This window comes from Oncorhynchus nerka, linkage group LG8 (assembly GCF_034236695.1).
Source record: "Oncorhynchus nerka isolate Pitt River linkage group LG8, Oner_Uvic_2.0, whole genome shotgun sequence".
Classification (NCBI taxonomy): domain Eukaryota; kingdom Metazoa; phylum Chordata; class Actinopteri; order Salmoniformes; family Salmonidae; genus Oncorhynchus; species Oncorhynchus nerka.
The window spans coordinates 4,456,743-4,471,348 of NC_088403.1; the positions used below are offsets into that span (position 1 = coordinate 4,456,743).

At 42.9% G+C, this 14,606-nt stretch overlaps 1 protein-coding gene and 1 pseudogene across 1 annotated transcript; one reads left to right on the forward strand and one right to left on the reverse strand.

Moving 5' to 3' along the window:
• Window positions 1-208: 208 nt before the first annotated feature.
• Window positions 209-1,801, reverse strand: LOC135572814 (inner nuclear membrane protein Man1-like). The gene has a single exon (XM_065021236.1). The coding sequence runs from the start codon at window positions 1,788-1,790 to the stop codon at window positions 234-236; it is 1,557 nt and encodes a 518-aa protein (XP_064877308.1). The 5' UTR covers window positions 1,791-1,801; the 3' UTR covers window positions 209-233.
• Window positions 1,802-3,527: 1,726 nt separating this feature from the next.
• Window positions 3,528-14,606, forward strand: part of LOC135573019 (wnt inhibitory factor 1-like) — a 79,175-nt pseudogene continuing 68,096 nt past the window's right edge.

Consider the following 14,606-nt stretch of genomic DNA (forward strand, 5'->3'; position numbering starts at 1 on the left):
AGTAGCTAGACAGTCAGTCACTAATAATCCTATGTATAAAGCAGTATCTAGACAGTCAGTCACTAATATTACAAAATACCTGGCCTGGTTTACAATCCGTTTTAAATATTGATATTATACTGCAATTTGGGAAGCAAACTGAAGCTTTAAATTGAACAGTAAACTTAACCACAGAATGATGGATTGAGAGACAAAACACTACTAGCTAGCTATGTTTAGGAAGTTACAGTTTACTAGGCTGGATACTTACCGACAACATCGACCTCAGAGGCTCCAGACCCCCTCATCCGGAGATACATGAGGCCGAGCAGGAGGAAGAACAGGCAGGCGGCCATGAGCAGGAACATGGACAGGTAGTGGGCACTGAACCCCCAACCACCGGTGGACGACCCCACCTCCTCCCGCTTGAATTGCTGGAGCAGCTCATCCTCCGGTACCGTGTGCTTCTGCTTGAGACTCGACTGGCTGTAGGCATGGTTGGGACCGCTATGATTTGAATGGTTGGGTCGGTAAGTAGCGGATAGACTGTTGTAGTTGGAGAATCGCGGTCTCAGGCCGATGCTGAATCGGCTGCTGCTGCTACTACTACTAGTGGCGCCATCCCCGCTGTCGATGTGGTTTTTGTTGTAGGCGGAAGACGGGGAATTGTTGCCGCTGCTTTCCCCGGGGCTGCCGCGGTCGCTCTCCCCCATCACAGCCGACACGTAGATGGTCCCCCTGGGGCAATGGCGTCTCAGCAAGCTCCCGCTCAGGGACGATTCGCCGGGGCCTCGTTTCTTTCCCTCTTCCTCTTCCTCATCTTCCTCCCCCCGGCCTCCCATCATGTCTAGTCGACTCCTACTAGCGCCAGGCGTGTCGTTTGGCCTGATTGCCATGCCGCCAGTCGTTTCCTGTCCGTTCTCTGACCCCCTGGCACTTCTGTAGGGAGACGGCTTGGAGGAGTGACTCCGTCTGGAGTAGTGTTGCTGTAAGCGCTGGTCTCGTTGACGGTCCTGCCCAGATATTATCCCCCCTTCTTCCTCTTCCTCCGAATCTGAGTAATCACCGACTTTCTTACTACTGGCGTTCAGTGAGTAAGACGCCCTGTTCCCATTCAGAGACCGACTGTCTCTCTCCGTCTCCCCTTGAAAATCGTCGTCTTCTTCGGGCTCTTCGTCGTAACCCTTCACTTCCGCGGCCCGCGAGACCTCGAGGCTCGATTTTCCCCGGTCCTCCCAACCGAGAGAACCGGGTCCGCTTCTCCTCCCCTCCAGCAGCCCGGCGGGAGAGGAGTTGTTACTGCTGGTACTCACAGCGACTCCCAGGCTCTTCCGAGTGGCGGTAGCAGTTCCCGTTGTAGGCCTGATCTGTTGTTGTTGATACGCGGAACCTCGGTCTTTCCTACCGCTGTGGTTCGCTCCTCGTTTTTTCTTCGGGTCCTCTACGTCCGATTCGTCCGAACTAAAACCCAATACGAACTTCCCAGCTCCACCAGTTCGCTTTTCGTTCAGGACCGGTCGACCACCGGGGCTCCGGGGCGTGACGTCACGGCTAGCTGGCCTGGCTCCGCATCCCGAAGCTCCCGCCGCTGTGTAGCTGCCGTTACCACCGCTACTACTGTTGTTGTTGATACTGCCGCTGTTTCGGTTTTTCCCCGCTCTGGTTCCTCCTTTCTGTTGTTGTTCCTCACGTAGTTTCTTTAGTTTTTTCAAATAAACCGGTCTCGTATTCTCGGAGACCGGGCCTGGAGTGAATCCAAAGCTCTTTAACTCAGAGAAAAGCTCATCGTCCGTTAGCTGCGACGTCGCCATCTTTACTTGGAGGGGGGGGGGGGAAACTCAAAGCTGTAACGGAAGTGACGAACTAATAGTAAAAAAATCAAAATATAACCGTATCCTGAGTCAGTCAGCTGTCTACAGGCAGGGGGCAGGCGTCTCAATGAGCTGCTATAAGAACAGTCACGTATAATAGTAGGTTATATCTAGTGTCTGACAGAGTTGTAGTAAATGCGTCGTTGTATAAACATATTGTTTTATGTGAATATTGATTCCTCGTATTGGAGGCTAAAGGTTGATCCAATCAAATACATGGTTGGTGATTTTCCGCATCTCGCTACTGTAGATTCGATGTTTGTTTAGTCACGTACTCAGGGTCGCAGATGTAGTTTCAGTGTACAGTGAAATAATTAAGCGCCCGAGCTCCAACGGCGCATAATTCCTGTAATAGTCTATAGGAATCTATAGCCTATTATTTATTGTGTATTGTGAGTACTGTACACTGTTTTTGCATAAACCACCTAACGATATGGTAAAAGGCCTAGTATATTTTTATTTATTTATTTTTGTATTTCACATTTTATTTAACCAAGTCGGCTAGCTGAGAACAAGTTCTCATTTACAACTGCGACCTGGCCAAGATAAAGCAAAGCAGTGCGACACGAACAACAACACAGAGTTACACATGGAGTAATGTAATGTAAATGTAATGTAAATGTAAACAAACATACAGTCAATAATACAGTAGAAAAAGTCTATATATAATGTGTGCAAACATACTGTATGAGACTGTCCTGATACCTTACATACTGTAGGCATGTCCTGTTACCTTACATACTGTAGGCAGGAAAAAACATGTTACACTCAGTGTAGCCTATGGCATTTGTTCTTCCGTAATCTAGTGATATTGATTTGAAATATTTAATCATGAATAACACCAATTGTCATTGACAAAACTCTGTTGGAATGCAATAAAATAACACGTGTCTGGCATTTCTGCATTTCTCGCCCGTTTCCATTCGAACAGCTCAGTATTACCATCCTTTAGAATATGGGCACCAGGTGACATACCACAATCTGAAGTGTTTATCTTGGAGAGTTTATGGGCCTTATAAGACAAAGACCACACAGGGAGATGATTTGTCTTGAAGCCCCCCCCCCGTCCCTCCACCCTTTTTCTCTTCCTATTTTGGAGGCTTGAATTGAGTCAGTGCAACAAACACATTTTTGTTTTATGATAATAGGTCCGCTAGCTACATCATGCAATTCTCATCACCATGTGAATATTTTGTAGGCTATAATTTATAATGATTGTTATGTTGTTGTTTTTTGTTGCTGGGATTCGTCAGAAAAACGGATGTGTGGGTAAAAATAAAGTGAAAAAATTTAAATCAGGGAAAGATTAGACCTTTACTCAGACCAATAAATAAGTATTTATAGTGCCAGTTGCTTGTCAACATGTTACGCCATTTATTTCCTATCTCATTAATCAATAGGCAGGCATAGCCTAACTAAATGTGCACCAACTCTTTACTTCCCATGTCCCACTGCGCCACCGTGTGGCCGCAATACCTCCCTACAGCGCCCGCTGTGTACAAGTAGCTTGCGACGTAGCGCAGGCGTCTCACTGTCAATGAAAGAGGCTCACTCACGGCATACCAGACTTGAGTACAGTGGGAAACCCAGCATACACAGACACACAATTTAACTACGAGGAGAGCCGAACCGAAGATACATTTACAATTTAAAAGGGTTAGATTTGAGAGGCTTGCAACTCAGGATGGCTACCGAGACAGCCTCTGTTCTTCTGTCCCCCATCAAAACGTGCCTTCTTCTACTTTTGGGTGGTTTGATGTCCAAAGCTGCGCAGGAGCAGCAGGGAAGTTTGTACATGTGGATTGATGCCAACCAAGCCAGAATCCTAATTGGTAAGTAGCGTTTATTTTTCAATGAATCCAATGTTACAGTGTCACTTGAATTAGCTTATTAAAGAAATAGAAATACATAGAAAATATGTATTATAACTTTAACTTTAAAGGTTAAAGGGTTGAGTTACATACACTGTAACCCCTATTATATTGGACTGAGTTCAACTTTGTAGACACCCCCATGCGCTTCCGCGTGTGTTTTTAAATGCTCTTGTTGAAATGTCAGTGTGTGTTATTGTGCAGGTTTCGAGGAGGACATCTTGATCGTGTCAGAGGGAAAGATGGCTCCATTCACAACGGACTTCAGAAAGGCCCAGCAGAGGATGCCTGCGATACCTGTCAATATCCAGAACGTCAACTTCACCTGGCAAGCTACTGAACAGGTAGGAGACGGTGATAGAGTCACATTAGTCTATAGGCCTACTTTCATTTGAAAAGAGGAAAATGTGTGTATTGGATTCCATCTATTGTAATACTTTTAGTGGTCATCGATAGGCTTTATCAAAGGCTATTGATCTGAGAACATGCGCGTAATTGTAGCCGGTGCGCAATGCGGTGACTAGTGCGCAATTCTATATGGCGATAAGGCTGCAAATCATTTTGTTTTTATAAAATAATGATAAAGGTTGTTTTTCTTATTATTTTGAATCTATAGGTTAATAGCCAATGTTTAGTATGCATTGATTAACCACATTATGCATTTAAAAACGAACTTCAAATTAAGAATGTCTTTGAAATTATTGTCTCGGTAAAGATCAATAAACTAGACAAGAGCCACTGACTATCCCCCACACTTAAAACCTTCATTCAAAAACTAGTCCACATTTCTTCTGAACTATTGTTTCTCACGCTTTCCCTACATCAAAGGCTCAATTCTGATCAAACAACCTCGCAATTTTGAGGTTTAAAGAGAAGCCTATGCGCGCGGTAGCAGTAGATGATTGATTTGAAAAGAGATTTAGCTTGAGCTCTCTGACCAGTTTCCTTTTTTTAATATTGTAATTCCCATCTCTTGCGGTATTTTACACGTCGGTGTCGTGGACCTGCCGCCACGGATCAAAGCGCCGGGGCGCCGCCAGGCCGCATCTAGGACATGTGCAAAACATCTGGTCCATCTGCGCTTTTGAAAACATTGGTCAAATTCTCAGACGCGTGCCAGACCCATCCCGCGTTCTTTATTGGAACTGAGAAGGAGAAGAAGGTTCCATTTGGAATCGCTTTTTTGCAATGAGGTCCTTGTTCATAAGCTTTGTTATTAAAACAGCTCTGGGAATAACAGTCAGTGAAGTGGCAAAATTATATTATTTATCTACACAAAAATGCCTTTCAAACAAGTCTTCTCTCTCCTATAAGTGATTTGGTAACCTACTGTTGAGGCCACTGGACAATATTGACATTTATGTATAACACACATAAAACGGTTATAAACTATTGATGGTAATCATGTAATGAGGATGCAAATGTACCCTCTTTTATGTTCAAAGACATTGAGCTTCATGAAGACTTCACAAGGAGCCTAGGCTATATTTATTTATGTATTTATTCATTTATTTATATACAGTACCAGTCAAAAGGTTTGGACACACCTACTCATTCAAGGGTTTTTCTTTTTCTTTTTTTTTTACTATTTTCTACATTGTAGAATACTAGTGAAGACATCAAAACTATGAAATAAGTAACCCAAAAAGTTTTAAATCAAAATATATGTTATATTTTAGATTCTACAAAGTAGCCACTCTTTGCCTTGATGTCAGCTTTGCACTCTTCGCATTCTCTCAACCAGCTTCACCTGGAATGCTTTTCCAACAGTTTTGAAGGAGTTCCCACATATACTGAGTACTTCACTATGCTGTCCAACTCATTCCAAACCATCTCAATTGAGTTGAGGTCGGGTGATTGTGGAGGCCAGGTCATCTGATGCAGCACTCCATCACTCTCCTTCTTGGTCAAAAAGCCCTTACACAGCCTGGAGTTGTTTTGGGTCATTGTCCTGTTGAAAAACAAATGATAGTCCCAGCGCAAACCAGATGGGATGGCGTATCACTGCAGAATGCTGTGATGGCCTTGCTGGTTAAGTGTGCCTTGAATTCTAAATAGATCAGACAGTGTCACCAGCAAAGCACCCCCACACCACCACAACTCCTCCTCCATGCTTCACGGTGGGAACCACTCATGCAGAGATCATCTGTTCGACTCTGCGTCTCACAAAGATACGGCGGTTGGAACCAAAAATCTCAAATTTGGACTCATCAGACCAAAGGACAGATTTCCATGTCTAAAGTCCATTGCTCGTGTTTCTTGGCCCAACCAAGTCTCTTCTTCTTATTGGTGTCCTTTAGTAGTGTTTTTTTACCTTTAAGGCCTGATTCACGCAGTCTCCTCTGAACAGTTGATGTTGAGATGTGTCTGTTACTTGAACTCTGTGAAGCATTTATTTGGGCTGCAATTTCTGAGGCTGGTAAACTCTAATGAACTTATCCTCTGCAGTAGAGGTAACTCTGGGTCTTACTTTCCTGTGGCGGTCCTCATGAGAGCCAGTTTCATCATAGTGCTTGATGGTTTTTGTGACTGCACTTGAAGAAACTTTCAAAGTCCTTGATATTTTACATATTGACTGACTTTCATGTCTTAAGGTAAAGATGGACTGTCATTGCTCTTTGCTTATTTGAGCTATTCTTGCCATAATATGGACTTGGTCTTTTACCAAATAGGGCTATCTTCTGTATACCAACCCTACCTTGTCACAACACAACTGATTGGCTCAAACGCATTAAGAAGGAAAGAAATTCCACAAATCAACTTTTAAGAAGGCACACCTGTTAAAACTAGTTGCTCCTACCCTCTACTTTTTTGAACATTTTGTTAAAAATCGCGCAACATTTCAGCGCCCTGCTACTCATGCCAGGAATATAGTACGTTCATATGGTTAGAATGTGTGGATAGAAAACACTCGGACGTTTTTAAAACGGGTTAAATCACGACTGTGGCTATAACATAACGTGCGTTACATCGGAAAGCGCAGGAAAACCTGATCACAGAAAATGGAAATAAATATCCTTGCGCCACTTCCAGCAATTGTTCACAGTGAGCCGAATTAGATAAGACCGAGGATTCAACTCCCACAGCATCCCCATGTTGTCTAGAGTCTTGTGAATTGAATCATCTTTGATTCTTGGTTGAACCGAATCAGGGGAACCACTTACCTCCAGTCTCCGCCCAGATCATTTGGAAGAGCTCTCTCGTGAAATTTTTTCCAAGACGACAGCTAATGATTTTTACATCGCCTCCTGATGATTTTTATCGCTTATTAACGTTTACTAATACCTAAAGTAGCATTACAAACGTATTTCGAAGTGTTTTGTGAAAGTTTATCGTCTACTTTTTGAATTTTAAAAAATGACGTTACGTTGTGAAATCGCTGTTTTTTTCGTTTATCACACAGTCTACATATAACGATATCTTGGCTTTATATGGCCCGATTTAATCGAAATAAAGATCCAATAGTGTTTATGGGACATCTAGGAGTGCCAACAAAGAAGATGGTGAAAGGTAATGACTGTTTTCTATTTTATTGTGCGGTTTGTGTAACGCCGAAATGCTAATTATTTTGTTTACGTCCCCTGCTGTGCTTTTGTGTTGTAGTGTATTGGTGCATGCTATCAGATAATAGCTTCTCATGCTGTCGCCGAAAAGCATTTTAAAAATCTGACTTGTTGCCTGGATTCACAACGAGTGTAGCTTTAATTCGATACCCTGCATGTGTATTTTAATGAACGTTTGAGTTTTAACTAATACTATTAGCATTTAGCGTAGCACATTTGCATTTCCAGAGCTCTAGTTGGGACGCAAGCGTCCCGAGTAGAGGGAAGAGGTTAATTAAAATAATTCCAGGTGACTACCTCATGAAGCTGGTTGAGAGAGTGCCAAGAGTGTGCAAAGCTGTCATCAAGGCAAAGGGTGGCTACTTTGAAGAATATAAAATATATTTTGATTTGTTTAACACTATTTTTGGTTACTACATGATTCCATATGTGTTATTTCATAGTTTTGATGTCTTCACTATTATTCTACAATGTAGAAAATAGTTTTAAAAAATAAAGAAAAACCCTTGAATGAGTAGGTGTGTCCAAACTTTTGACTTGTACTGTATATATATATACGTATAGGGGTTGCAACCCCCCCCCCGAAGGCCGGGCCCCCCCAGATAGCATATGAACCAGTGGAGGCTGCAGATGGGAGGACGGCTCACAATAATGTCTGGAATGGAGCCTAAATGAATCAGGAATGTGCAGGGACGGCTATACCATAAAGGACCCCTGTTTATGTCCTCTTTACATGTAGTGCAACAAGGCCACTCCTAGTCTGGAAAGTTCTCTACTTTTGGTAGATTTAAACAAACAATATTGAAATCACCATTGTCACAACCATAAACTGTCAAATCCATCTGCCTTATAGAATATGAATTTTGGATATAAAATATGTTACATTTAATTATGTTTGTGTTATACCACTTGAGTAAAAGAAAACTCACTTTTTGTTGACTCCGTAAAACATGAACTCTTTCAGAATGTTGTCTAATGTCCGGGTGGGAACTGTTTTGGTCCACCAGACACTCACTGGCGTACCAGACACCTGTGGATCACCCTCAAATCAAAATCAAATCAAATGTTATTTGTCACGTGCGCCTAATACAACAGGTGTAGGTAGACCTTACAGTGAAAATGCTTACTGATGAGTCCTTAACCAACAGGTGTAGGTAGACCTCACAGTGAAAATGCTTACTGATGAGCCCTTAATTAACCAACAGGTGTAGGTAGACCTTAATAACCAACAGGTGTAGGTAGACCTTAATAACCAACAGGTGTAGGTAGACCTCACAGTGAAAATGCTTACTGATGAGTCCTTAACCAACAGGTGTAGGTAGACCTTACAGTGAAAATGCTTACTGATGAGTCCTTAACCAACAGGTGTAGGTAGACCTTACAGTGAAAATGCTTACTGATGGGCCCTTAACCAACAGGTGTAGGTAGACCTCACAGTGAAAATGCTTACTGATGAGTCCTTAACCAACAGGTGTAGGTAGACCTTAATAACCAACAGGTGTAGGTAGACCTTACAGTGAAAATGCTTACTGATGAGCTCTTAACCAACAGGTGTAGGTAGACCTTAATAACCAACAGGTGTAGGTAGACCTTAATAACCAACAGGTATAGGTAGACCTTAATAACCAACAGGTGTAGGTAGACCTTAATAACCAACAGGTATAGGTAGACCTTAATAACCAACAGGTGTAGGTAGACCTTAATAACCAACAGGTATAGGTAGACCTTAATAACCAACAGGTGTAGGTAGACCTTACAGTGAAAATGCTTACTGATGGGCCCTTAACCAACAGGTGTAGGTAGACCTTAATAACCAACAGGTGTAGGTAGACCTTACAGTGAAAATGCTTACTGATGGGCCCTTAACCAACAGGTGTAGGTAGACCTCACAGTGAAAATGTTTACTGATGAGGCCTTAACCAACAGGTGTAGGTAGACCTTAATAACCAACAGGTGTAGGTAGACCTTACAGTGAAAATGCTTACTGATGAGCCCTTAACCAACAGGTGTAGGTAGACCTTACAGTGAAAATGCTTACTGATGGGCCCTTAACCAACAGGTGTAGGTAGACCTTAATAACCAACAGGTGTAGGTAGACCTTAATAACCAACAGGTGTAGGTAGACCTTACAGTGAAAATGCTTACTGATGGGCCCTTAACCAACAGGTGTAGGTAGACCTTACAGTGAAAATACTTACTGATGGGCCCTTAACCAACAGGTGTAGGTAGACCTTACAGTGAAAATGCTTACTGATGGGCCCTTAACCAACAGGTGTAGGTAGACCTTACAGTGAAAATGTTTACTGATGAGGCCTTAACCAACAGGTGTAGGTAGACCTTACAGTGAAAATGCTTACTGATGGGCCCTTAACCAACAGGTGTAGGTAGACCTTACAGTGAAAATGCTTACTGATGGGCCCTTAACCAACAGGTGTAGGTAGACCTTACAGTGAAAATGCTTACTGATGAGGCCTTAACCAACAGGTGTAGGTAGACCTTACAGTGAAAATGCTTACTGATGAGCCCTTAACCAACAGGTGTAGGTAGACCTTAATAACCAACAGGTGTAGGTAGACCTTACAGTGAAAATGCTTACTGATGAGGCCTTAACCAACAGGTGTAGGTAAGTAGACCTACAGTGAAAATGCTTACTGATGGGCCCTTAACCAACAGGTGTAAGACCTTAAGTGAAAATGCTTACTGAGGTGGTGTAGGTAGACCTTAATAACCAACAGGTGTAGGTAGACCTTAATAACCAACAGGTGTAGGTAGACCTTACAGTGAAAATGCTTACTGATGAGCCCTTAACCAACAGGTGTAAGTAGACCTTACAGTGAAAATGCTTACTGATGGGCCCTTAACCAACAGGTGTAGGTAGACCTTAATAACCAACAGGTGTAAGTAGACCTTACAGTGAAAATGCTTACTGATGGGCCCTTAACCAACAGGTGTAGGTAGACCTTAATAACCAACAGGTGTAAGTAGACCTTAATAACCAACAGGTGTAGGTAGACCTTACAGTGAAAATGCTTACTGATGAGCCCTTAACCAACAGGTGTAAGTAGACCTTACAGTGAAAATGCTTACTGATGGGCCCTTAACCAACAGGTGTAGGTAGACCTTAATAACCAACAGGTGTAGGTAGACCTTAATAACCAACAGGTGTAAGTAGACCTTACAGTGAAAATGCTTACTGATGGGCCCTTAACCAACAGGTGTAGGTAGACCTTAATAACCAACAGGTGTAGGTAGACCTTAATAACCAACAGGTGTAAGTAGACCTTACAGTGAAAATGCTTACTGATGGGCCCTTAACCAACAGGTGTAGGTAGACCTTACAGTGAAAATGCTTACTGATGAGCTCTTAACCAACAAAAAAATGAACATAAGAACACGATTGTTTAAGAGCCCATAAAACGACAGCCATCTTTTATTCAAGGCAGGGGACCCGCAATCACTGTGGGCCCATGCGAATGTCAACGATGTCTATTTATTTTTATTTTTTTAAATTAATAAATAATTTTGACAGTAACCCTCCAAAAAAAATAATTCATAAACCGTTTTAATTTCCGTATGTACTAGGAAGCTTAAGTGTCTGTTTCTTGGGCTTCAGGAATGTGACTGAAACAGTGAAAAGAAAACAGTATAAGGGGATATCAGTGAACAAACGCCGTGATCGAAGCTACGAAGACGTCAGTGCAGTGAGTGAAGTTTACTCAGGTGTTCAAAAGCCCATATCAGACCGAGAGCCTAACGCCTCTTAGGCAAGCCTAGTTCTTCTACGAGTTTTAGTTTAGAAAACGATCTCTCCGCGGCTGCGACATGTATGAAAAAAACAAAAAACAAACAGAAAACAGCTTGGTTGCCGTAGCAACATCAGGGCAACTGGGCGGAAGGGAGTTTAAGTACAGCAGTTCTGTAAACGTCGTTAATTGAGACTCTCATTCTCCTTAATTGCTGGTCTCCACACGTTATGGAAACACATGAACCGTATAGGAAGCTCTGGGGACAGGTCATGTGGATACTGAACAAGACAATAAATTGGCAGATGCACACAGATTATCATCTTTAGCAGACAACAGTTCTTGAGGGACTGAACCACCAAAAAAAACAAAAAAAAAAGATTTGGTTCATACCGATGAACCGATGTTTGAGTTGTGTGGTTGCAATATCAACAGTCCCTTATCTCTGGTACATCTTGGCATGCATCATTCAAGACTAAGTTTTAAATTGTGTACAGCCCAATGGACCTATAATACACAATGTCCTCTGGAAAGACTGTCTGGAGTGGCAATACTCAGTATAGAAAACAGTCGGGCCCGCAACCTAGACCTATTTATTTATCTGTTATTTTACCAGGTAAGTTGACGGAAGGTTGCAAGTTCGAATCCCCGAGCTGACACGGTAAAAATCTGTCGTTCTGCCCCTGAACAAGGCAGTTAACCCCACTGTTCCTAGGCCGTCATGGTAAATAAGAATTTGTTCTTAACTGTTAAAAAAAGGTCAAATAAATGAACACGGCATAATGAAACAATCCATAGTAAAGCTCGTGTTTTGAGGGACTGACTATTATTTGGCATTAATAGACTAGTTTTACTCACAACTTTCTACCCAAGCTGGGAGAGAGCGCGAGGACGGCTCATGTCATGCAGGTTCAGGTAGCATATACAGGACATTTGTATACCTTACGGGGTCCATAGAAACTACGTTACGACAGCAGACTTTGTGGCAGGTACATTTTTTTTTTTTAAATCTGCCAGCCACTCAGATTTTTTTAACCAGACTGATTTTTTGTTGTTGCCATAGTGTGTACAAAACATTATAAACATCTTCCTAATATTGAGTTTTGCAAACCTTTTTTTCAGAACAGCCTCAATTCATCGGGGCATGGACTCTACAAGGTGTAGAAAGCGTTCCACAGGGATGCTGGCCCCATGTTGACTCCAATGCTTCCACAGGGATGCTGGTCCCATGTTGACTCCAATGCTTCCACAGGGATGCTGGTCCCATGTTGACTCCAATGCTTCCACAGGGATGCCGGTCCCATGTTGACTCCAATGCTTCCACAGGGATGCTGGTCCCATGTTGACTCCAATGCTTCCACAGGGATGCCGGTCCCATGTTGACTCCAATGCTTCCACAGGGATGCTGGTCCCATGTTGACTCCAATGCTTCCACAGGGATGCTGGTCCCATGTTGACTCCAATGCTTCCACAGGGATGCCGGTCCCATGTTGACTCCAATGCTTCCACAGGGATGCTGGTCCCATGTTGACTCCAATGCTTCCACAGGGATGCCGGTCCCATGTTGACTCCAATGCTTCCACAGGGATGCCGGTCCCATGTTGACTCCAATGCTTCCACAGGGATGCTGGTCCCATGTTGACTCCAATGCTTCCACAGGGATGCTGGTCCCATGTTGACTCCAATGCTTCCACAGGGATGCTGGTCCCATGTTGACTCCAATGCTTCCACAGGGATGCTGGTCCCATGTTGATTCCAATGCTTTCACAGGGATGCTGGTCCCATGTTGACTCCAATGTTTCCACAGGGATGCTGGTCCCATGTTGACTCCAATGCTTCCACAGGGATGCTGGTCCCATGTTGACTCCAATGCTTCCACAGGGATGCTGGTCCCATGTTGACTCCAATGCTTCCACAGGGATGCTGGTCCCATGTTGACTCCAATGCTTCCACAGGGATGCTGGTCCCATGTTGACTCCAATGCTTCCACAGGGATGCTGGTCCCATGTTGACTCCAATGCTTCCACAGGGATGCTGGTCCCATGTTGACTCAATGCTTCCACGGGGATGCTGGTCCCATGTTGACTCCAATGCTTCCACAGGGATGCTGGTCCCATGTTGACTCCAATGCTTCCACAGGGATGCTGGTCCCATGTTGACTCCAATGCTTCCACAGGGATGCTGGTCCCATGTTGACTCCAATGCTTCCCACAGTTGTGTCAATTGTCTGGATGTCCTTTGGGTGGTGGACCATTCTTGACACACACAGGAAACTGTTGAGAGGGAAAACCCCAGCAGTGTACCATACCCTGTTAAAAGGCACTTCAAGCTTTTGTCTTGGGGTATAATTAATTAATTATTATTTGATGAAATATAGAATTTTGGCCTTTATTACTATAGCCCATAGAAATGCATTTGATTACATATATCATAAGGAATAAGGTTTTGAAGTGTCTGTCCTATAACTAGGAGATATAAGAATGCTCAGGAAGTATATACAGTATATTCTTTTTTTATTGGCACGAAACTACCTCCATACTGCCATTCATTTTCTTTAAACCGTTACCAGGTTCCTTCAGACGAGTCACCTGTGAACACCATCGTGTTCGTGAGAGTCTCATCTTTCCATAAAGTGGTCCTATTAGTTTTGTAGGCCAAACCGTTCTGACGCTACAGACGGGTTGTGAGAAGACTGATTTTGGGGATGTCTCCTGTCTGATGAACAGGCGCTCTAGCTTTGCCACCTTTCACCGCGGATGCGGAAGTGCGACATAGGCGTATGCGGTGGATTGAGACGTATCAAATGCAAAAAAATAAAAATAAACAGATATCTCTATTTTTAAATTGATGGGTTTTGATGGGAATTTTTGGGGTATTATTGTTAATTAGATCGACACACGGCTGCGTCAATCGACTGTCAAGTATTAAGGGACGGGCCGTTACCGTGGTAACAGCACTCTGTGTCAGCGTCAGAGGAGAAGATGAGAAGCTCCGTGTCTCTTCACTAGCAGCAGAGAGTTGCAGCAAACTCTAAACTAATATTGAAAAACAACCTAGCATGTGAACAAAAACGATGGAACTAGCCAAGAAACACCAGGGGGCTGAAAGATCTGATAGACTGGTTGTTTCTATTGGGGATTTTCAAATGAATCATTTTCCCTATTTTACTCATGTTTTTTTTAAACTTTTTATTTTTTTTATATGTCTGTTTTGAGTAACCGTTGTCAACTCAGTCACCGATGGAGTCAATATTTGTGTTATTCGGGAAAAATATTTGAGTCTACTGCACTATGCCACTGCAGTGACAAATCATTTCTGAATCATGACTGAATGGTAATCTAGAAAGGGTTTAAAGGCACCAGTATTGTCCTCTGAAAACACAAATAAACCATCATCGTTTGGATTGTGGAATTTTCCCTACATCCATAGAAGATAGGAAGAGAGATAGGAAACACTGTCTGTCCATAATGACACACTATTCTCTATAGAGTGCACTACTTTTACATCCATATAAGATAGGAAGAGAGATAGGAAACACTGTCTGTCCATAATGACACACTATTCCCGATATAGTGCACT